Below are 25989 nucleotides of genomic sequence, written 5' to 3'. Positions count from 1 at the left end.
TCATATCCATTGCATGATGCATATTCTTCACTGTAATCTTACTGTTGATTTAATTGGATTCCGGTTCGGATTTCCCTATGTTGACGAATGGTATATATGATTGGTTGACATAAGATTATATAATATTGATTGGTTGACATACGATTATACAATATTGTTTGTCTAACATGGACTAGAAACCCAAAAAGTTAAATAACAAATATTCATTTTGTTCAACACACGAAACATTCTCAATTCATATATGACTTAAATGTCAAGCAACAGCCCAAAAAATAGGTTAAAAACAGACTTCTAAACAATCTACAACAATTTAGCCACAAATAGTCCTTCTTAATTATAGTCATTAATATCTCTCACCTTCTTAATAACACTTTCTATAGGAGTACTATCTTTTTTTCGTACTTCTTAGCTGCATGACAAGGCCCAAACTGGTCTCTAGACTTGCAAGTTCTCTTGGTTTGTCTAAAATTATTCTTCTTCCTCGCCTAAGAGTACTAGTGTCATGACTAAAATTCTTAGAACTTGAAGCTAGATGGTTACCTTTTGAAACCTGATAGACCACATTTGCTTGTTCATCAAACTTCCTTAAGCGCTCACTGTCACCCATTAAAGCTGACTTGCTAAGATTGGCTATTTGTTTTGAGAAGATTGAAGATCATTTACTTTATCTTCCAAATTCAATTTTTTTCCCTTCATGATCAGATCATTAGTGCCTATCATCAACGGTAAAAAGAATATCATCAATTTTTGAGCATTTGTAAAGCTTTTCTTGTCAGTTTCCCTTGTCTCCCTAATTGTAATGCCTCTCATGGTTGTAGTCTACACCTTGTTATATTTTGATTCGGGAAATACCAGTTACTCATGTTATTTTTACATTTGAGATGACCTAATGGTCAGATGTTATACTTTGATTTCCAATATCATAGATGTTAGATTAACATGTTGTTCAATTGATCATATCTGCATAATGATGTCTTTTTGAGATGACAATATGTTTTATAGTGATATCTAGCTATCTTGTAGGTAGACATATCCTCTAATTATTTTTATATATTGGACTTAATGCTATTGTTATTTACTTTATTCTTGCTTTGTGATGCTTTATGCGAAAGTGAGTGATGTAAATGGATTATTTCAATATAATTAAATAAATAGTTAAATTAGCTCATTTAATGCATTTATTGCTTCGACTATGTTATTATATACAATTGTTCTTGATCCTGTATTTTAGTGTACATGATTTATGTCCTTGCGAGTGGCACGTGGAGTTAGTGATCCAGATGTTCATATTTAACAAATGTCAGCCATATATGGTTGACATATCCTATTTAAATTGTTTAAAGTAAACCTTTCAGAGATTTAAAAAATCTAGACTTATTTGCATTATGTGATTAGACCCATGAGCATGCCTGTGCATTTAGAAGTTAGCATTTTTCATGAAAGTTCTTAAGGAATTCTATGATTTTAGTTTAAGAGAATTTTGAGTTTTATTTTATTTAATCTATTTCCCATCATCTAATTTTTATTTGGGTAGATTTAGGGTTTAACTAGATGACCCAATTATTTACCCTAATACATTAATCAATCAAAAAGTGAATAAGTATCCAAAAAGAAATTTTATTCCTCACTTCTAATTTTTTGAAATAAGAAAATTGAGAGCTTTTTCCAAATCAGCCTTTGTAGGATTGTGTTTCTATTTACCGTATGAGCTGCATGCTCGGGATCATCGCAAGATCGATCTCACTAGATCTAGATCGGGCAGGCCTTGGTTTGTTGCTATTTTTGGCAACTTCTACTAGATTTTTATTTTATTGTTCAGATTCTTTTTTTTACCCTTTTGGCTATCTAGTAGGGTTGTCCTATTTTGTTGTTTCAGCTTTTCTTTTGCTTCCATTTTTAGTAATTGTATGTTATGGGGTTTAGAACTATTGTTCCACACTACTTATGATTGCTAGTTCTACCTGGTTGGTTGGGTATGGATATTTTCTTGATTTTTAGGATCAAAAGTTTGGTTTTCGTACTATTATATTAGTCATTTTTGTATATGGTGTTCAAATCCAATTTTTATTGGTTTTCTATGGTTCATCCATCTTGGGTTGAATGGGTTTTATTTTCATTGATTTTTGTCAATGTTGGTTTTTTTGAGGTTTTTGCCTCAATTTGCATGCCGCCTAGTTTTCTCGAGTTTTCTTGGCATGGTGTTGGTCATGGATTTGGATTATATATAAAATGTCAATTTGACTACTATTGTACTTTTTTTGAATTGGGATGTGTGTCACATTTTTACTCATGAGCTTGTATTTAGTTGAGTGTTATTTTGTTTGTGCTCTCATCCAATCCTTGGTTTTATGATCTTTGTGATGTTGGTGCACCCAAACACAAGCACATGCACATGCATTTGTCAAGTGCTTGTGAGGTCTAATCTCCCAATTGTTATCGCTGAAGTTATGTTCATTGGGTTTGGATTTGGAATATGCATTGCCTACGGGCACTCATTATGTGATGAACATGGGTATGTAGGATAGAACCATACAAGGGCTTCTCTCATAACCTTGGTGACTATTTCCCAGGTTGGTGTGAAGAAGTTATAAACAAGCGATAATTAAATAAATTACTGGGTAATAAATATAAGATAACAAAATGGTGAGCAACTAGAGTTGATTAGAGGACACTTAATTGTGGAGCACCCAAACTTGACCTGAGGACATAGTGTGAGAGCCTCCTTGGGGAGTTGATTTTGCCTGATATTTAGCTTGGGGTTTGATACCAAGCAACTTACCCTCCATTGAGTCCCTAAATAGTTGACCCATAGAGTTTCTGACCAGGACCTATTGTACTTGCATCATCTCATGATCTTGGTTGTAGTCCTCTTTACTATGTGGCATGACTATTAGCCATGGGCATTTCTTTATGTTTAGTTATGGTTGGATTGTTATGTACATCAACATTGTGGGAGTGAAAGTATGGTTCCATGAAGTTGGGAGGTGTAGCTACTTATACCACTACTGGGGACCACTGTATAAAGATTGTCTATTTCCAGTCGCAAATGATGCTTGATTTCACTTGGTATATTTGGGTTTATGGAGTATGTTTCCTTGTGATTTATGCTTTAATTGGAATGCTTGGATATCATGTTTTGATGATGTTAGTTTATTTGACACATTTCTTTATTATGAAATTTTAGCATATGGTTAGATGATATGATTCACTTACTATTACTTTGTTGGATTAGCATGTTAGATCTTCTTGTTCTTATGATGTTATTACATTGTAGTAGTAATGCCCTCATAAGATAGCTCTAACTACCTAGTTGACAATTTGAGATGTTACATTCAGAGGATGGCTAGGGCCTTTGAGGTCTCATGATGTTATTACTATTGGGAGGAACCACATAAGCGTTTAGGTGTTTATGTACATTGCAATGTTGCTTTCCACATATTTTTTATTTACTGCTGTAGATTAGATGGTTAGTTGTATTTTTTTCATGTTATTCTTGCATTCAAGTGTCCAAGCCTTAATTTATAGACCTGGTACTCCTTGGTGTGGAGGTTCTAAATCTTTTCCTTCCCTTTGATTATTTGTCAAAATATTTTCTTGCATCCCTAAGGGACATTGCTTTAGCATTGAACAATATTGATAAAGTATCACATGCCTTAAGGAGTTCTATTGTACAGTATTGTAAAGTATCACATGCCTTAAGGAGTTCTATCATACAATACTAGAAGAGTGTCACACGACTATAGCCAACTCTATTGTATGACCTGTGAATGTATCGCATAGCTTTATAAGAAATGTTGTACAATATTGGATAAGTATTGCATTGCTATGTTGAAGTATCACGTGGATATTGTGAGAAATATTGCCTGGCTAGTACATGAAATATCGCCTGGATATAGTGAGAAATATCTCATGGGTTTGTGAGAAATCCCACTCAGGAAACCAATGGGCACTTTTCATCTTGACTTGAACTTTTTGAGAGGTGACTTGGCTACCCCTTACGGAGTTCTTGAACTCTAGAGTTTAACTTTTCAAATTAGGAGGCTTTTGGATTTGAATGTGATTCATGACCTCGATAACATTATCATTTTGATTTTAGTGTCACTTGGAGATTCTTTGGAAGCCTAGATTGGTTGTTATGTCTTTCATTGTAATCTTATGATCAGTTGTATATTGATGTTGTTTAGTTCCATACTTTTAACAAAAAAATTGACTTTTATTTATCCTTGTTTCAAGGATCTCCGAGTAGGGCATTACATCTGGTATCAAAGCCAATGTTGCAACATTGGGATCTTTTTGTTATGCTTCCATTATGATATTGTTTTTATTATGTATATTGTTATCATATTTTAGCTTATTCTTGTGACTTTTGTAATTGTCATGTATGATTCTAACCCTTATCTTGTTTCTTCCTTAGTGATGTCTTCTATATGTACACTTGTTGGTCGGGGTAATAACTGATGAAATTTTAATGAAGGAGAACACCATGAGGAGGAACATAAGGATGGTAGAGAAGAATAGGGTAATAATGATCATGGTGGCATTGGGGCATTGACACCTTTGCTACAAAATATTATATCTTGGTTGGGATTTCATGTAGAGGAAAACCAACATGACCATGGTTAGGAAGAGGGATCTCATTATGGAGATTCCCAATGTCATATCATAAAGATGAAGAGGAGTGTGAGCATGAACCTTCTCATAGACCACCTAGTGGTAGAGGACACCATCAGAAGTTTGAGACCATGATGGTGAGGATTCCATCTGCATGGACATGATGAAATCCCTTCAGTAGACTAAACCACCATATTATGATGGTAAGGGAGGTAGTCTTAGGGTTGAGACTTGGTTACTAGATATGGAACATTATTTTTCGATGTATCCTTGTGCACCCAACTTGAGGGCCTGTTGTGCTATAATGTAGTTGAGAGACCATGCATCCATTTGGTTGAACATCAAGGGGTAGAAGCTCCATATTGGTATAATACATCTTGCTTGGGAGATCTTTGAAGAGATATTCAGAGAGAGGTTCCTATAACCTCAATTTGAGGAGGCTCAAGCTGATAAGCTCCATGAGATTAAATAAGGGAACATGTCAGTGCATCAATATGAGATTAGATTCTTTAAGCTCAAGTAGTACTAATGCTATAACCATGATGAGATACTCCTTACTCAACATTTTATCTAAGGTCTTAAGGACTCCATCATTGGAGATGTTTAGATGCATCAACCTAGGACACTTGCTTTTGCTACTGAAAAAGAAAGGATTGTAGAGAGAAATTTGGCTAAGGGGTTTAGTGGAAAATTAGGCTCTTAGAGCCACAGTACACAAACTTTGGGGTAGTCATGGTCATGAGAGGTGAAATAATCATCAGTGGTGGTCTAAGGGTGGATAGAATTTAGGTGCCTTAGGGATGAAAGGGGATTTCTAGAGTTCTGGCCAATAGTCCCAGTAGAATCTCCCATCTCAGAGTAGTCAGAAGAACTTTAATAAGGCAAGTGCACCCTATTTTAGTGTTTCTCAAGGTGGACGTTGATAGGGGTCTTGTATGAGAGGATCATATTTCTCATGTGGTCAAATTTTCCATAGAGTAGTAGAATTTCCTTCGAAGACATCTATAGGACCCAATAGAGTTGTAACCAGTTTGGATCCTACAGTGGTAGACATAGGTAGAAGCCATTGAGTTTTTGTAGTGGTTGATAATTGTCAAGCTAAGCACCAAGGTACTGTAGTCAAGGCTACAGGTACATTGCATAATACTTCATCTTCAGTATTATTTGACTGAGCTACTTTAGATTCTTTTATTTCACCATCTATTGTTCAACAGTGTGGAGCGGAGCCGATTTCACAAGCTCATACAAGGAGCAGAGCTAATTTCATGAGCTCCTTACTGCATGATACTCGAGTTGAGTACGCATAGATTGTAGTTGGAGGAATTGATAGCCAAGTGCCATATTCATCCTAGTGTATCCCCGTAGGATGTACTAGTCATCTTTATGAAGAAGAAAGATGGTTCATTGCGTTTATGCATTGACTACTAGCAGTTGAATTAGGAGATGGTGAAGAACTAGTTTCCTTTGCCAAGGATAGATGACTTGTTCAATTAGATGAAGGATCATGAGTGTTCTTGAAGATGGATCTTAAGTTAGGATACTATCAGCTTCATATTCAGGAGGCCAATATTCATGAAACAACTTTTCATACACATTATGGGCATTATGAGTTCAAGGTTGCACCCTTTGGGCTGACCAATGTGCCATCAATGTTTATGAGTCTGATGAATGGAGTATTTCATATGTACCTTGATCAGTGTGTCATTGTATTTTTGGATGACATGTTGGTCTATTCTAAGACTATTAAGGATCATGAGGTCCATTTACACCAAGTGTTGTAGTGCATGCGAGATCATTAGTTGTATGAAAACTTGGGTAAATGTGGGAGGCATAGCTACCTATACCACTGCTAGGGACATGTGTATAGAGATGGTCTATTCTAGTTGCAACCAATTTTTGATTCCACTTGATATATTCAAGTTTCTGTAGTATCTTTCCTTCTAATTTATGCTTTACTTGGAATGATAGGATATCATGTTTACATGATGTTAGTTCATTTTACTCATTTCTTTATTATGATGTTTTAGCATATGGTTAGATAATGTAATTCACTTAGTTGGAAAATCTATTGCTTTGTTGGATTAGCATGTTAGATCTTCTTGTTGTTATGATGTTATTATGTTGTAGTAGTGACAACCTCATAAGACACCTCCAACTATCTAGTTGGAAGTTTGTGATGTTACATGTAGGGTATGGCTAGGGCCATTGAGGTCTCATGATGCTATTATGGTTGAGAGGAACCACATAAGAATTTAGTTGTTTATGTATATTATGATTTTGCTTTCCACATGTTTTTCATTGTCTACTATGAATTAGATGGTTAGTTGTGTTTCCATCATGTTATTATTGTATTCAAGTGTCCAAACCTCAATTTGTAGATCTAGTACTCCTTGGTGTCGAGGTTCAAACTCTTTTCCTTCCCTTTGATTTTTTTTCAAGATGTTTGCTTGCACCCCTAGGTGATAGTGCTTCAGCATTGAGTGATATTAATAAAGTATCACATGCCTTAAGGAGTTCTATCATAGGACACTCAAAGAGTATCACATGACTATAGCCAACTCTATTGTATGGCCTATGAAAATATTGCATGAGCTTGTGAGAAATTTTGTATGATACTAAAGAAGTATCACATGGCTATATTGAAGTATCCCCTAGCTATTATGAGAAATATCTCATGGCTAGTATGTGAAATATTGCCTGGCTATAGTGAGAAATATTGCATGGGTTTGTGAGAAAACCTGGTCAGGTGACCAACAAGTACTTTTTATCTTGACCAAAAATTTTTGAGAGGTGACTTGGCTACCCTGTATAGAGTTCTCAAACTCTAGTGTTTTACTTTTTAAATTTAGAGGTTTTCAAATTTGAATCGATTCATGACCTAGGTAGCATTGTCATTTTGGTTGTAGTGTCACTTGGAGATTCTTTGGTAGCCTAGATTGGTTGTTCAATCTTCAATTGTGATCTTATGATCAATTAGTTGTTCATGTTATTTTGTTCCATGCTTTATAAAAAATCTAAAAAATTACTTTTATTTATCCTTTGTCAAAGGATCTCTAGGCAGGACATTACACTAATGACTCACTTACATAGGTCCTCCTGAGTAGTAAGAGAATTACTCAAGTTCTCCTACAAAAGCCTCATATTTACAAGTGGAGCCCTTTTCTATTGGGGTTTCTTTCCCAACCTCAGGAGAGATATCATTATAAATGTGCTCCATTTTTTCCTTTTCATGTTTAGATAAAGTCATTTTAATTGAAGGGTTTTTCTACTTTTCATTTTCAATATAGCTCATCCATCAAATTTGGCACAAACTTTTGGGACGGGACATAGTGTGAATCCTCATCAGCAAAAAGTATTATCCTCTTCCCATGAAAAAATGAAGGGATATATTTTGCATGAAGAAGGACTTTTCCCTTTGCTTATAAGCATGCTAAAATTCATTCCCCTTGAAATCAATGTCATCATGATCACTATGCCCTCTAAATCATAATGTATCCTAATGTTGTTCTTAAACTCTACCCTATTTTTGGCAAAAATAATTTTGTAAATATGTGGTTTTTTATCCTTCTCCATGAATAAGAGGATTAAATCCTCATGAAATACATGAGCCAATGGTTTCTTCTTTTGCATTTCAAGATTATGGTATAACAAGGAAGCCAAATAGCAAGGAATGAAAGTGCAATGTGGAAGAAGTGATTGAGAATAAAGAAGTCATAACTGAATAACCTTCAAAAATTTCCATCAAGAACTACACACCACATTATTACCTCAAAAAAATCTACCCATACTTTCTATAATGATAATTGTTCAACACTTCCATTAGATTGTTTTTGTAGCCTTCTATTGTCCCCCTAGAAGAAAAATTATCCACAAACTAAACCACCACTTTCTTATCCCTATAGAACTTTGTCACATTTCTTACCATATTGGAGACCATAAAAACTAGTTCTTCATTAATAATAATTTTTAACCCCTACACTCTCAAATTACTATTTTCAAAACTTTCCACAAAGGCATCTGTAACAAGTGCATCACCACCGTGCAAGGTCTTCATATATGAAGTTAGTTCACCAAAAAAGAGTGAGACCCAAATCATTTGAAGGTTCTTCTATTTTTCATGGAAAAATAGTTCAAGCTAGTATCTTTCTCTATGCATAGCTATAGATAGAGAACTCCGTGAAACCAAAATAGAAGAAATGGCCATTCAGTCCCAATATAACTGAGAGTTTGTAATAAAAGTGCATGTCTTACACCTTTCATTTGCATGAAGGGGTATAATGAGTATGAATTACTCCTCATGGGATAATGAAAATTTACCATTACTAACATGCCATGTCAACTATATTAGGATATTGTCATGGAAATCCTAATTTAACCCTTAATTTGATATCACCATCAAATTGGCTACTTGATTTCCCTCATAATTCCCATGGGAAATTATTCTAGTTTCAAAATTTATCTATAACACCCTTAAAATATTTTATAAAAATTTCAATAGTCCAACTGTGAATGTTTGCATCTTGTGAAAAATTAATACCATTTGATGAGTCACTTTGTAACTATAATTTAGTTAGAGATTTCTCTTTTCCATGCTTAGTCCCAAGTAGATAGTTTAGGCCTTAAGACCATAGTGTGTATATCCACTAAAAGAAGTACCACTATCAAAATTAGTCTAGATATCTACAGAATCCCATATCACTCCCCCACAATATACAAGTCTTCAATTACACTTCATGCTCCATCTGTGTTAAATTAGATTGTGTCCCTCATTAGGGTCAACCTTTCCTTTACAAGGAACTACATACTAATTCACCTATCAAATGTCCTAATAAATGTCCATGATTATAGTACCTACATAATTGTACAAAAATATTAGTAATCCAATATGAGGTATACATAAATGCAATGTAAATGGTAATATAAACATCATACTCTTAAATCCCAATATATGAAATTATATCTACAACAACTCAAAATCAAATCACATTACATAACATCTAAATATGATGAAATATTCAACCTCAACTCCCACTCTTTGCAATATTATACTTGACTAGAGAAGGTGATAATGAAGACCAAAAAGAATGAGAAGCACTTAACACAACCTCTGAAAATAAATTAATAAAATGAAACTACAAGAAACACCTTCAGCTTAGAGGAACTTATCTCTGAAGCCATGATTGTTCCATTATTTTCAAAGATATCAAGCAACATGAGCCAATATTATGTCTAAACTAAGAAAGGGTAATTATTTTAATTTAAGGGACCTATATTGAATCAAGCACTGATGGGAGTTAGGAATCACCTAGGTATGACCCCAAGGCCTAAGATGAAATATTGATACCTCTCTAGAAAACATAAGCCCAAGAAAAAATGAAAACCGTCCTAAACATCCATAAGGCATACAAAACATATATTTAGGAAATACATCCCTTTTTTAGTCAAATCATTCAATGTAAGAAGCTTCTATTGTAAAATCAGCTAAAAGAAAAAATTAACTATGGGAAAAAACTTGGAGTTCTAAACATATGTGAAAAAAGGTCTAGAGGAAATAGGTTTGGAAAGCATCTATAGATATATAGAAATAGATAAATGAACAACAAATAGAGGAGCCCAAACTAAACCATTATCTACACCACACCTTGTAATATGAAGCAAATTTAGAAGAAGTTGTAAGGTAGCTAAGGAAAGATCAATCATGGATAAGGTCACCCATCCACAACTATCGATGTAATCTCCCACAAAATGGCTATAGATATCAAGAAATCATGATTGGAAGCTACAAACTATAGAATGAGAGAAAGAGTTGAATCTCTTATCCACCAACCATCCCAAAAAATAAAATTAGATACATTAAATAGGGACCACTTAATTCCTTTTGAAATAATGTCTATGGTATGATAAATATATTTAGAGCACCTATTAATTTGTATAGCATAAAACATCCATAAAAAAAGGATATTCACTGATATATTCATTATAAATAACTGGAGACTAATAATTTTAACCAATAAGGCCCCACCATAATTTCTTAGTGAGAAGAACTCTCTTGAAGGTATTTTCTTTATGAATAGCAAGGTCCGCAATAATGTGGTTAACAAAGTTGATTTCATACCTCAAGATGTAGCTTGCTCCTAGATTCCTTCCCTCACCTTTGAAAATTTCTATGAATATTAAATCTATCTTAGTAAAAACTTTGTAGGGATGCTAAAAATACTAATAGCATGGACTTTTGACTTTTAAGTTTTGAAAAGAATCTTTAATGAAATAAAGTTTACCACTTGGGGAGAGAAGAAACCACTTCTAGCGAACTAATTTATCTTAAAATTGGGAAATTTTGTTATGTAGTCAAATTGATAGAATAAAAAAAATACAATTATTTTAGAAATTCAAACATAAATAAAGCAACATAAAATTGGATTTAGTATGTCACCATAAGGGCTACATCTACTCTTGATGAAGGGAAACATATTATTTATTCAATTACATAACCCTTTTACATACAAGTGGAACTAGCTTTTTAGAGCTAATAAAAAAAATATAGCCCAGTGTGTGAAGATTCAATAAATTTAGAGAGAAATGCATAATCATTGTTGTATTTTATATCTAAAAATCTCCAAATTGAAACCCAATCAATGTAGCATGCCCCTTGAATTTCTATTTTTAATATTATTTTGTAATTATTGCACTCTAATAATTGAATGGAGTGAGGCAAGAAGGGACCTTCTAGGGTTTTTGGAGATGGAGCACCTGGCAATGGTGGGGGGAGGGGGGGATTTGTAAGATGACAAGATAGATAGAGGGAAAGGATTTTTGTTTCTAGTTCTTCTTTATCTTATTATTGTTTCTAGTTTTTAGGTTAATGGGGGATTTTTTGGGGTCTTTCATTCTTGTAATGCCAACCTTCACTTTCTTTTTGGTGGCATTGGGATTTTCTCTTCTTTTTTGTGTTCTATAGTGTGAGGTCTAGAATATCTAGTTGTGGTGATCACTTTGGCTCCATTGGGATTTATAATTCAGGGGAGCCTTGTGGCTCTTGATTGGGGACCTCTATTTTCTTCTTTATTTCATTATGGCTACACTTTATGGGTATGGTTTCTGCCCTTCACTGGGTGTTTTGTCTTTCTTACTAGAGCATTTTGTTTGATATCTTTTCTAGGATAAATCAATCTTGGGTTGTGTATTTATCTTCTTCCCTACCTCTTTTTGGGTTTGTGGGACTTCCTCTTTCTAGTGTGTCCTCTAGTGCTTAGGATTATTTGGGTTAGATCTAGTTGTTGGGTTTCTAGGGCTCCTCTTCATTCTATGTCAGTTTGGCCTTTATTGTCACTTGGTGCTACTGGATTTTGATTTTCTTGTTGAAGAATTTGGAGGCTTTGTATGGTGTTTCCCTTATGGTCAAGCTTCTAGTGCCTTGTTGGATCTTCTGAACTACTTTTTTGTCGCTCTCTGCTAGATTTGGTGGGTTTGAGAATCCTTTATTCATCCGCTTTCTCTTTAGTTCCTTTTTTTCGTAGGCTAGTTTCTACCGAGGGAATTTCACTTTCCCCATTATCTTATTTGTTCCTTCTCAAGGTCTTCTCTAACTAGTTATCTCTCTATGAGGCTCTTAATAAGGGATAATACTTCTCTATGGAGGTTAGATCTCACATGGTTTTTCTTTGTGGTGGATATTGTATTCTCTCCATTTTCCTTTTCTATTAGGTTTCCTTTTCAGGTGGGAGCTCCCTTTTAGGTGGAGGAATATCCTTTCAAGTTAGATTATTGTTGGTATGAAGAGTTTCATGTTTGTGGATATCCTTCTTCATAGATATCATGGGTGCAGGTTTAATTCTAGCAAGATTTGTTCATTTGGGTGGTTGTCTCTCTCACTTCTCTTTGGAGTAGTTTCCTTCTCTTTTTATTCATTGGATTCTTCTAGATTCCTTTTCATTAATCTTAGTCTCTCCTATTCATATTTGTAGGTCTTTCCTCTTAATCTCCTTTCCTTTATTGGGTGCAAGTGTGATGTAGGGGCATCTTTGGTTTCTTAGCTATCCTACTCTTTTTAGTTGATGGTTGTCAAGTAACAATGCTTACCAAGTTGCATTGAGTTTAATGTTTGTCATGTTGGAGTTCTAACTGAATTCAATATTAATCAAGTTTCATTGATGACAGATCTCCTTGAAACACAAAATCTTCCTCTAAAGAGGACTTTTGGCTCTTCTTGGACCCTAGTGAAAAAAATCTTGAAACTTCAAAGTGGTTTCATTAAGGACAAACTCTAGAAATATTAGAAGGTGGTGTAAGATATCCTTATTAGGCTTGATACCTTTGAGAAAAGGTACAAGTTCTTCCATTCCCATTTCTTCCCTATGCTTACTCATTTGAAGAGAAATGTTAAGTTTTTCTTTCCTTCATGATTTTTCTCCTCTCTATCACTTTTTGTTGACAAAGATAAGGTCAAATGTGGATATCCTCTTCACTACCGATTTATTTTGTGGCTCTATAATTTTCAACATACTTTGTTCCCCTAGACTTAGCCTATCTCTACCCTATCCAATGAGTTTAATAATTTGGTGTTTATGCCTATTTCTTCCTTAAAAATGCAATTTCTAGCTCCCCAAAATATTCCAATATTTTTAGCACTAGGGTTAAGTCTTCCAAAAAATATAACTTTTTGCAAATGTCGTGTAATGAGAAAACCAAGAGTTAACTATTGAGGTTTTAGATGATTCAACCTTTTACTCTTCTTGGTCTATAAAATTGGTGTGAAGTTGTAAAATTTCTACCACCAATATTTCCCCCAACATGTATTCTACTAATTTTTACCTACCCTCCTTTAAAACCCACCTCTATTACCCTAATGACCCACATATTCCTTGATCTTCTTCCCCTATCATACTCCCTCATAATGTAGATAAAGCTATTGACCTAAAGGTTATAGCTCTAAAAGATGATGAATAGTTCATTTTTCATAATATACCTTAAATATGTTACTAAGTGAATCCTCTACCATTTTCAAATTATGAGGTGAGAGATCGATAAATAGGAATCTTTAGAATAGGTCGATCATGTGGTGGAGGATTGGACCAAAGGGTAGAGAAATGAAACCCTTTGAGAGGTTGAGAGATATTTTAGGAAGAATCTAGATTACTAAGAAATATTAGAGGAATATATTTCAGAGCTCATAGCTTAGATGCCTTTGATGGAAGAAAAGAATGAGATTTTGATTGCTCTTCCATACATGAAATATTCTTAGGTTAAGCTAGGTACTCAAATTTAGGAGTTGGCTATGGACATAATGTCTCCTTTTCAATTTTCCCTTTAATTACTTTAAATTATCAACTTAACATTCCGATATATTTTATTTTAATTACAATAATATTTTTCACTTGACAATATGAGTATCCTCTATTATCATTATTTTTAGAATGGTTAGAACTTGTGTCCCTCCTAGTAGAATTACTTTAAGATTTTATATTGAGTTTTCCATTTTTTTGTAATATTTTGAGTGGTGCTTGTTTGGTGTCATTTTCTTGTTGCATTAATGATCTAATTTGATTTGCTGGTTGAGCATTTAGTTTTCTTTTATTCCATTTATTTTGACTTAGATTGCATGTCCTTCACAAGATGGAAGGATTATGCTCTGATACTACTTGTAATGTCCCCTTTTAGATTTTATTATAATTTCTTTAAACTCTCAAAATAAGACATGGATAGATTTTATTTAAATTACAAATAATTCAAAAATATTTTTCACTTCACAATATAATTTTTTTATTAATTCTTAAAGATACATCAACTCATGAATATATATATAAAATAAAATGGTACCATATGTAAATGAGATGTATTAATATCATGTACCTCTTATGATTCAATATAAATTAATGTTTTTTTTGTTTGCCCATTCCTCTTAATAATTTCCTAGATGCCCCTCTAATTATTATTATTATTTATTTGATGCTTCAATCATTTAATTCTATCACCATTTTTTATTCTTAGATGGTCTAAAATAACCCCCTACTCATCTCATAACTCCTTCCATAGTACAATTTTTATTCCCCCCCATATCACTTATCATTACGCTTTTAATTATCCTCTTCTCCCTTATTGTCTTATAGATATTCATTCTCCTTATGAACTTCCTCCATTTTTAAATTTTTTTTTTGATGAATAATCCTTTTCTATTAATAAATAATATAATAAGATTACAATTCAAAAAAAAAGGATTAGGGGATACAAGATCACCCCGCGAGATTTCACATGGCTAAAGCTAGAAACAACAACTATTCATAGAGAAGAAACATATAAGAAGCAACCATTAGGTAGCTAAAGTAGTGCCAACTAAGGGGGGTGGTTCATCTTGATCATGAAATCGCATGTCATCCTTGGGATTGGCAGGCGGGTTGGGAACAGTCCAACCATCACCAGCATCATTAGGCGCCTGGTTAGAATCCTTCATATTAGGCCATAGAGGTGAGATGGCCAATTCTAGGAACAAGGGCCACTTTCCAAAAATCACATGTTGAGTACCAGGAGGAGTCGGGGAGTAGCCCTTGCCACCATGGGGTTGGGAAATTAAGCAGTGTTACCAATCACCATCACCATTGCTGGGAGATTGGTGATGGGAAGCCTACAAATGTGGCATGTGTGAGTGGTGGCCCAAAGAATTGTACCCTTTGTGAAAGCCTCTGGGTGGCATGGTATCAATTGAGGCATCTGGAGGTACTCAAGAAATAGTGCAAGGGGCATTTCCCTAGTGATTAAGAAGCTCTTGAAGGTGGACCACCTCCAGGGCCAGCTTGTTTTCTTGTACTTGGCTCTACATCATTATATTATTACAAATGCATATTTAATGTACATAGAAATATTTATATCAAGAAAACTATGAGTGAAAAGAACAACATTTCTATCTTTTGACAGAGTGAACAAAATCTCCATCCTAAAGGTATGCCAAATTTGGGTAAATTTTTTAGGGATCCTGGGAGAATCACCCAAAATAACCATATGCTAAGAGAAGGGTTTAGGTTGAAACCACGTAAAAAAATCATGAGTCTAGTGCCAATAATTTTGAGCCTATCTATAGAACTAGAAAATATGTAGGAAAGACTCTGGTTAGCCACAATATGGACATTGAGCATCTAGAAACCCAGTATGCTTAAGTCAATGCCCAAGGGGAAGACCTGGATAAGCTAGGCACTAAGAAAAATGAGGAATTTTGGGTTTTGTAATGGCACTCCAAATAGTGTCAAAGTACTTTCTCCATTGAGAAAGGGAAGATTGCAAATGCCATATCTGATTAAGTATATCCACCATCGATAGATGGGGAAAAGGCCATTAATGTCCCAAACTTGGCTTGTAGCTAGTGAAAGGAGTGGTAGGATATCACTTCCGATCAATCCAACAAGGTCAAATAGATTGCATACCCAGTTTATAAATTAAGTGGCCTGGAATTGCAAAAAGAAACAAGTCAAAAGTCTAACATTCTAAATAGGAGAGATGGTACTGGACTTGCATATCTTCCCAAGATTTGAGACTAATGGAGAGCCTAGAGAAAATATCATTAGGAGTCTTGATACCTCATTTGATAAAACATAGAGCACTAGCACCTTGAGTCTTGGCTATGGGAATACCATAGATTGAAAACAAAGGAGACCACCAAATCTTCTGCTGGTTCAAAGAGAGCCCATCGTGGAACTCATTACCAGACCAATGAAGCCAACAGTTAACAACTTCCCAAGCTTTCCATATTCTCTTGATAAAAAAAGAGCCCTTTATGTGCATGGGTTCTCACATGATGAGAAGGGTTTGAAATCCAATCTCATTCCATGTAGGTTTGTTAACAGGAAACCCAGAGGAAATGTAATGTTGAACTAGAATCTTCCAAGCTTCATCTCCAATGATGACATGAATAATCCATTTGGCACAAAGAGAAAGGCCTTGCTTTTGTGTGGAGATAAGGCCAAGGCCTCCAGACTCTTTGGGGAGACAACAAAAATCCCATGAAACTTTGTGAAAGCCATGATGGTCAGAACTAGAAGCCCAAAGAAAATCATTGAGCAACCACTCTAGTTTCTAATAGGAAGCTTTTCAAGGATCCTAGTAAGAAGAATAATAGACATGAGTAGCTAAAAGAACTTTAAACCAAATCTAAATTTTTCTCAGAAGAAAAAGTGGTTCCATAAGCCAATAGTCCAACTTATTTGTAATCTTGGCAAGCACCATGTTCTATAGATCCACTTGTGATGCTTGAAAGGAAAAAGGAATGCCTAAAAAGTGGAAAATCTCCCTATGTGTGACCCATTTCCATTTAAAATGGTTAAGCCAAGGTGGAGTTGGAAAAAAAGATATCGATAATAGAGAGTTTTATGTCACTAAATAGCAAAGCCAGAGGCTTGACAAAAAGTGTCAAGACAATTCAAGGCATTGTTGATATTTTCTTCATCCTCCAAAAGAGTGAGAAAATAATCATTAGCAAAATGACCATTGACCAATTGGGAAGACGACTTTAAAAAAGAAATTCCATGAACCAAACTAGAAGACATGGAGTGGGCTATCAAGTAACAAAACCCTTTAGTAGCAAGAACATATAATGTTGGCGCTAGAGGGAAACCATGTCTAATGGAATGAAAAAGCTGAAAGGAGTTAGATTGGGAATTATTGATAGTAATGCAAGCATTACCATCTCCAAACAACATCTCCATAGACTATAGAAAATTGGGACCAAAACCAAGAGCCTCGAGAATTACCAAGATGGAAGGCCATTCAATCTGGTCATAGGATTTAGAAAAATCTATTTTCAAAAAATAGATGGGTGATTGGACTTGTGAGCCCACTTTATACCTTACTAGACACCAATGATGTTGTCAAGAATATACCTAGATTTGATAAAGTGAGTTTGTTTGGGCCACACATTTAAAGGAAGGAGATGGCAAATTTTAAGATAAATTTCCTTTGCAATAATCTTATAGGACACATTAAGAAGGGTAATGGTCCACTAATTACAAATATCCTCAAGATTGCTAGCTTTAGGTATAAATTTTATGTTTCCTTTGTTGATAATAGCTCCTATCCTTTTAGAATGATAGGCTTCAAGATAAACTTTGTATAGATCAAGACCAATATACTCCCAGAGGTGCTTGTAAAATTCACAAGGAAACCCATCATACCCAGGGACTTGTCATCAGCCATGGAGAAAACTACCTCTTTAAGGTCTCAAAGGGTAAGAAGCTGCTCATAGAAAGCATGTTGCTCAACTGCTAGGCAATTTAGAGTAACACAAATACACTTTCTAAGGGCTTCATCTAGAGAAACTAAATTTCCCTTTGAAGAAAACACATTTTCATAGTGATGAACAAAAGCCTGTAGGATGTTAGGGAGACTAGAGAGAAAATAAGTGCCTTGTTTGATTTTTTTAATCCCAAAATTGGTATTACAGGCTTGAAGGGCCTAAAATAACTCCTTCGAAGTTTTATTTCTAACCTCCAAACAATGGAGGAAAGCTTTGATTTGGGACCCTCGAACAACATAATTATTTACAACTTATTTATCATGGTGGAGTTTGACAAGTTAAATTTGAAAATCAACATCAAAAGGGTTAAGGGTGAGAGCCTTAGAAGCCTTCTTGAGAGTAGTGGTATTGGATTCATAAGATTGCCTTTTGAAAACTACCAACTACTACCCATAGATGCATAGAAAGCAAGTAGTTTTGGTAATGGAAACATTCCACCACTAAATCCACCCTATCTAGGAATGCAGACATAGCTTCAAATTCCAGACACATAAGATATGAGCAATAGCAGAAGCATGCATCAACACTGACAAGTTGAGGAAAATTTGAGTCCTGACAACTCGTTGGATAGCTATTTGTCACAAAATAGAAAAATAAATGGGATAGTGGTTTGATAATGTCACATCTAGCAAGGGAATGAAAGGTAAATCTCAATCCTCAGAAAAGGAGAAAAGGGATTGTATAGTAATCATGTCAAGATTGAAAAATTTTAAAATGTGGTCAGAGCCAGCTTGAAATTTGGACCAAGTGTGCCAAACCCCACTATGTTGGTAGTGGTTAATATTGGGATAAAAAAGACCCAATTTATTAAGCATGTAGTACCAGGCTTCCCTTTCCCCAACTATCTAGTGAAAAGGAAAAATTCCATGTTTGCCAGAGGATAGCTCAACCATATTAAACTCACTAGACATAACCCAAGTAGCTAGAGGCAACTTTTCTGCTAGCCAACCAAACAATTCAGATCTTTCCATAGCATCATTGGGAGCATAAATATTAACGACTCCAAAAGAATGATGGTTAATAGAAAGAAAAAGTCAATTGACTCTATGCATGGGGTTAGAACCATGCGAAATAATAGAAAAATGAAGACGAGGTGATAGAAGAGTAACTAGACCACCTCTGCTAGAATCATTCTATGAGGGAAACATAATGCCATCTGGCCAAATGACATGACATGCAGAGGAAAGCATGAAATTGAAGATCTTAACTTCTTGCACATAGAGAAAATCTAAATTACCAAGTTTATAATGGGTATCCTTGACATAATACTTTCTAGAGAGGTCAAAAAGACCTTGCACATTCCACCATAAAAAATTAATGAAAGTTCTTCCATATCTTCCTCATCCTTGAGAGAGGAGTAGCTATTCTACAAGAAAATTGAAACTTGGTTAAAGCCAGAAGGAAAATACTCTAGACTAATGGCCCAACATTTCTCCTCACCTTTCTCAGCAAGTCCAGGAGAACTATGAGAATATTACACATTCTGAGTCACCATAGGAGGAAGCAACAAGAGGGATGTGAATCACAACTAAGGTGTTAGCCCTAACAGTTTCCTTAATTCCATGTGAATTAGGGTTTGAAACCTGTGAAACACCAAGGTTTGGTTCTGAAAAAACTACTTGCGTCCCTACAATGGGTAGGGTTTGTGCTCCTATTGAGATAGGAGGAACCAATATAACATTTGCATATGACTATTTAGGAGCTAACAAATCCTTTCCCTTGCACCCAATAGTAGTCTATTCTTTTTTTTTGCTTCCCTTTTGCTAGTTTGATAGGAGCCTCTTTAGGTGGGGGTTTAACCCTAGGCACAGCCATAGGGCAATCCCTAATCTTGTGTTCGACTGACTGGCACCTATAAAAAGTGTTAGGGAGGTTAAAATAAAGCACCTTCTAAGAGAAGGTTTGAGAACCAATATGTATCTCCACAAAATCCTTAAGATCATTGGAAAGATCAACCTCAATGCAAACACATTTCTGAGGATGAGCATTGAAAAAAAATTCATGTCCCTTTGTAATAATTTTACCAAGGGTATTGGAAATGGACTCAATAAAAGGCCAACATGGTAAGGGTAATCCTAAGAACTTAGCCCACATAGGAACCCTAAGATTTTTGTCATTAGAGATAGTGAAATCTCTTGACCATATTTGAAAAACAAGTAGGGAAGAATGCACAAACCAAGGAACATTGCTAAAATCCATGTCTACTTGTGAGAGGTTAGCAAAGTGAAATTAAAAAATCCTTTGGTAAGGTTTTGCATAGTATCAAGGCAAACTCCGTGAGGAGTCCAGCTTTTGTTAACCCATTCTCGGAGCATAGCTTTAGGAGGAGTCCTACCCACAAAATACCCTATTAAGGTATTGTTCTAACCAATCAAAAGTAGCATCAAATTCTTGGAAAGGAAAGATAATATTAGGATTACCTCATGAAAAACCTTAAGGACAAACTTGTGAGGACATTTGTTCAATGGAGGCACCATGGCTTTTCAAAGCAGTAGTGTGAACACCAGTATCAACAAGTGGTTCACCACTAGCTGGGGCCATTATAAAATAGCCTTAAAACTCCTGCATTAAATGTGTTTTGATAGGTGGAAGATGCAGAAGGAAAGCTTAGACAAAGAGTCATACACAAGGAAACTCAAAGATTGCTTGAAACCCTAGCAGAGTGAAAACTCCTCAATCATTTAAATTTATTTTTATTATTATTTTGGTCACCCCCTTGATGCCACTTATCTCCACTAAATTTGATATGTTTTAATTTATATATAACTTTTCTTATATTGTCTTTTTCCTTTGAATATCCATCTTATTTTGTTAGGAGGGCGCACACACACACGCACACGCGCACACGCACACGCACACGCACACGCACACGCACACACACACACACACACACACACACACACACACACACACACACACACACACACACACACACACATGCACGCACGCACGCACACAAAAATAGGAATTTATGTGATATTTCATGTGGGGCCTACCTGACCAAAGTGCATGGGATTATGTAATCAACTTATTATGTGATCGATTAATATGGTATTGTATGTTGGGATTGTATATTATTATAATTAGATAATAGTAAAATATTTTTACTCTTTTGACTATGACATAAATTTATAATTGAATAGAACCTTCAGGACAAACTTGTGAGGACATTTGTTCAATGGAGGCACCATGGCTTTTCAAAGCAGTAGTGTGAACACCAGTATCAACAAGTGGTTCACCACTAGCTGGGGCCATTATAAAATAGCCTTAAAACTCCTGCATTAAATGTGTTTTGATAGGTGGAAGATGCAGAAGGAAAGCTTAGACAAAGAGTCATACACAAGGAAACTCAAAGATTGCTTGAAACCCTAGCAGAGTGAAAACTCCTCAATCATTTAAATTTATTTTTATTATTATTTTGGTCACCCCCTTGATGCCACTTATCTCCACTAAATTTGATATGTTTTAATTTATATATAACTTTTCTTATATTGTCTTTTTCCTTTGAATATCCATCTTATTTTGTTAGGAGGGCGCACACACACACGCACACGCGCACACGCACACGCACACGCACACGCACACGCACACGCACACGCACACACACACACACACACACACACACACACACACACACACACACACACACACACACACACATGCACGCACACACGCACACACAAATAGGAATTTATGTGATATTTCATGTGGGGCCTACCTGACCAAAGTGCATGGGATTATGTAATCAACTTATTATGTGATCGATTAATATGGTATTGTATGTTGGGATTGTATATTATTATAATTAGATAATAGTAAAATATTTTTACTCTTTTGACTATGACATAAATTTATAATTGAATAGGATAAGATGGATGATGAATATATATTCATATAGTTGTCGATAATGTTATTGTGAATAGTTAATGTTGACTTTCTTTCTATGATTGGAGAATGAAATAATCCATAGTATTCAAGGTTTTTCATTATCGTCCAATCATATTTTATGATTTTATTAATTCATTATTGTTCAATGGTTTAATTACCTAATCGGGGTAATGACATATTCAAGTAATGATTATAAGTTATGATGATAGTATATTTTAACCATATTATCATATATCCTTATTACATATATATATTTAGTTAGTATAATTCTAAGATTCTATTTTAGGAAGATTGTGATAATGCAATAGAGGAAAGTTGAAGATAAAGTAGATAATGCTATTAGTGGGATTCAAGTAGAGCTAGAGGAAGGGAAAAGAAAAAGGAAATGACATGAGAAAATCCATGGTAAAGATGAAGGTCTTCAACCAATGACTAAGAAGAATTTTTTTCTAGAGGATTCAACTTTGTATAAGCCTTCCAAGATGTCCTCCATGTTTTATATGCTCAATGAATTGAGAAAGTATCCCATCTTATGGTTGCTAGGATGGCTATTTGTATTCCTATTTGGTTTCTAGTCTTAATGTTTGTGTTCTTTTTCTAGTTCTATCCTTGGTAGTTCTTTTTGGTTATTCATTTGGTAGTTTATATCTTTGGTTCTATTTTCTCGGGTCTCATTCCTTGTGGAACCTTTTCTTTCTATCTGCTAGTATTCATGCTATTTCTTATAAGGGTTCAAGCTCCATCTCTCTTTATCTAATTAAAATACCTAAAGATATATACATTAGCCCAAACCTATCATTATGAGATAAAAATATCTTCAAGTGTCAGATAATGCAATATCTTTTAAGGATGCCTCTTTGTTCCACTAGAACACCAACTAGATTTCGCATTGCAACCATTTAATTTTATTGCAAAATTCCTCTTTCTTACCTATGGAAAAAATACTATTAAAGGAAAAAGTGGGAGGGACATTTTCCCCAAACCATTAGAAGGCCACTTGTAAAAAATATTCCTTTCTAAGAGATTTCAAATTAATCTTAATATAAGCCCCATTTTTTAATTATTAAGAATAGAACACAACTCCATATTGCACTCTAAAGAACCATCTACATTTAGACCACTCTATAAATATTGGCTCTTCCTATTTCCCTTATCCATATCTTCAAACATCCTCAAACTTGATTCCTCTTAGACCTTTTCCCTCACTAAAATAAACTCCAAAACTTTGGTGGAAAAATACCCAATGAAAACTTCATCCTTTTCCATGTATATAATTTCATGTTCAATGGAAGCAACACATATCTTTTTGTTTGACATTTCTTTTAATTTATTATATGCGGGGTGGAAAAATACTCAATCAGATCTTCACCTTTTTCCATGAAAATAATTGCACTGAAGCAACAAATATATTTTTACTAGACATTTCTTTTAATTTATTATATGTGTGATTCTAATTGTCATCATACTTTGTCACCTTGCATATTCTTGCTCATTTAGTTCAGTATTTGTATTGGTATTTGGTTTTTGGTCTTAATGTTCAGGTTGGTTTCTAGTTCTATATGCTAGAATTAATGGTATTTTTTAAAATAAGGGTTCAGACTCTATCTCTCTTTATCTAATTAAAATATTTCAACCATGTTGAACAAAGAAATTTTCACCTTACATAATGCCTAAACTTATATACATTAGCCCAAACCTATCGTTACTAGATAAATATATCTTCAAGTGTCAGATAATCCAATATCTTGTAAGGATGTCTCTTTGTTCCACTAGAACACCAACCAGATTTTGTATTGCAAACATTTAATTTTATTGTAAAATTCCTCTTTCGTTTACCTATAGAAAAAATACTATTAAAGGAAAACGTGGGAGGACATTTTCCCCAAGCCATTAGAAGGTGACTTGAAAAACATATTCCTTTCTAAGAGATTTAAAATTAATCTTAATATAACTCTTATTTTTTAACTATTACGAAAAGATTACAACTCTATATTGTACTCTAAAGGACCACCTACATTTAGACCACCTTATAGATAACTTCTCTTCCTATTTCCCTTATCCAAATCTTCAAATGTTCTCAAACTCAATGCCTCTTTGCCCTTTTCCCTCACTAAAATAAACTCCAAAACTTTGGTGGAAAAATACCCAATAAAAACTTCATCTTTTTCCATGGAAATAATTTTTTTGTTAGACATTTCTATTAATTTATTATATGTGGGATGGAAAAATATTCAATAAGAACTTAATCTTTTTTCACGGAAATAATTTCAGACAAGCTAACAAATATATATTTATTAGACATTTCTTTTAATTTATTATATGTGCGATTCTAACTGTGATCATACTTGTCACCTTGCATATTCTAGCTCATTTACTTCAGTATCACACCCTTCTATGTAAATGTTGCTAGCTCACGAATCCACGAAATCTTCGATACTGAAATTTGAAACAGAAAATAATACAAAATAACTTTCTCATGTTTGCAAATGAAAGGAATGCTCAGATAAACGCAAGCATGTCCGGTTAAGCTAAAGCATCCGCCGGCAGACAGTATCGTACGAAAGTAGACCATTGAGGGCGTGTCAAACCACAGAAAACTGGATTTTCGATCTAGAAGACAGTTTTATAATGGAAAACTTGTCATTGTAGTTGGGCGGTGGAAGATAACTTTACTCCCGTGTGTTCATACCACGATAATGACGCCGGGGACTACAGCAACAATATTAGGGTTAGTGACAGCTATAAATACAATGAAGTCGTATCATTCAAGCAGCGCAAAGGTGCATCTATCCGACAGAAGAGAAGAAAGATTTGCAGAGCACGCTTTCCAATATCACAATTGAAGTGAGCTGAGGTGATGTTAGAATAAGATGTTCACATGGAATTTAAATAGAAAGGTGAGCTGATATGTTTGGTTTTTGTTTTGCAGGAAAGATGAGGATGATTTTAGGCATAGCGTTTGGATTGCTGCTGAACAGCATGGCCAATGTAGCGGAATGTGGTAGGCTTGGTGATGTTGCAGGAATCCTGGCAACATGTAAACCTAGCGGTTTCTTGAACGGCAACTCCCACGACTGCAATCGCGCTCATGGGTCGGATTGCTGCCAGTCGGGGAAGAGATACCCGCAGTTCAAATGTTCTCCCCCGGTGACGAGCAAAACTCCAGCCACGCTCACACTGAATGGGTTTGAGAAGGGCGAAGACGGAGGAGGGCCTTCTGAATGCGACGGGGACTACCACGATGACAACTCTCTGGTGGTCGCTCTCTCCACTGGATGGTACGCCGGTGGCAGCCGCTGCCACGACTTCATAGTCATCACCAATCCAGACAACGGACGAACTGCGCGGGCCATGGTGGTGGATGAGTGCGACTCAGTGTCTGGGTGTGATGACGATCACGACCACCAACCTCCTTGCAACAACAATATCGTTGATGCCTCTCCTGGCGTATGGAAAGCCTTGGGAGTCAGTAATCCTGATGATGTTGGTGAGATGAGCATCACATGGTCGGAGACTTAAATCTCTTTCGTTCCTTTGATGTCGTGTGTGTCTTCCCCATGTGCACCGTGTCAAACATTACTCGTGAAACCTTATTTATCACTCCATAATAGAGTACTCATATCCATTGCATGATGTATATTTTTCATTGTAATCTTACTGTTGTTTTAATTGGATTCCCCCATGTTGACGAATAGTATGATTGGTTGACATAAGATTATATAATATTGTTTGTTTTACATGGACTAGAAACGTAAAATGTTACGAAAACAAATATTCGTTTTGTTCAACACATAAAACATTCTCAACTCATATATGACTTAAATGTCAAGCAACAGCATAGAAAAACAGTTTAAAAACAGACCCTTAAACAATCTACACCAATTTAGCCACAAATAGTCCTTAACTATATAGTCATTAATATCTCTCACTTTCTTAATAACACTATCTATAGGATTAGTATCTTTTTTTCATACTTCTGAGCTGCATGGCAGGGCACAAACTGGTCTCTAGACTTGCAATTTCACTTGGTTTGTCTGCATCTCTGCTAGTAGAATTATTCTTCTTCCTCACCTAAGAGTGCTAGTGTCGTGACTGAAATTTTTAGAACTCGAAGCTAGATAGGTAGCTTTTAAAATCTGATAGACCACATCTGCTTGTTCATTAAACTTCCTTAAGCCCTCATTGGCACCCATTAAAGATGACTTGCTAACATT

The 25989-nt window shown here is 35.1% G+C and overlaps 1 protein-coding gene across 1 annotated transcript; it reads left to right on the top strand.

Moving 5' to 3' along the window:
• The first annotated feature begins 16 nt into the window (after positions 1-16).
• LOC149565771 (kiwellin-1-like) lies at positions 17-25294 on the top strand. The gene is made up of 3 exons (XM_089816377.1): positions 17-90; positions 24425-24555; positions 24705-25294. Exons 1-3 carry the CDS (start codon positions 17-19, stop codon positions 25292-25294), a joined length of 795 nt encoding a protein of 264 aa, XP_089672503.1.
• The last annotated feature ends 695 nt before the right edge of the window (positions 25295-25989 follow it).

Source organism: Cupressus sempervirens, chromosome 3 (assembly GCF_028749045.1).
Source record: "Cupressus sempervirens isolate cs-2001-9-10 chromosome 3, ASM2874904v1, whole genome shotgun sequence".
Classification (NCBI taxonomy): Eukaryota; Viridiplantae; Streptophyta; class Pinopsida; order Cupressales; family Cupressaceae; genus Cupressus; species Cupressus sempervirens.
This window is presented reverse-complemented; position numbering and strand designations above follow the sequence as displayed.

What these genes read in the sequence shown, in the direction of transcription:
- LOC149565771 (XM_089816377.1), top strand. Translation starts at nt 17, where the DNA reads ATGCATATTCTTCACTGTAATCTTACTGTTGATTTAATTGGATTCCGG. An exon ending in TTTCCCTATGTTGACGAATG is followed by an intron (nt 91 to 24,424) that starts GTATATATGATT and finishes TTGTCATTGTAG; the next exon opens with TTGGGCGGTGGAAGATAACT. An exon ending in ATCATTCAAGCAGCGCAAAG is followed by an intron (nt 24,556 to 24,704) that starts GTGCATCTATCC and finishes TTTGTTTTGCAG; the next exon opens with GAAAGATGAGGATGATTTTA.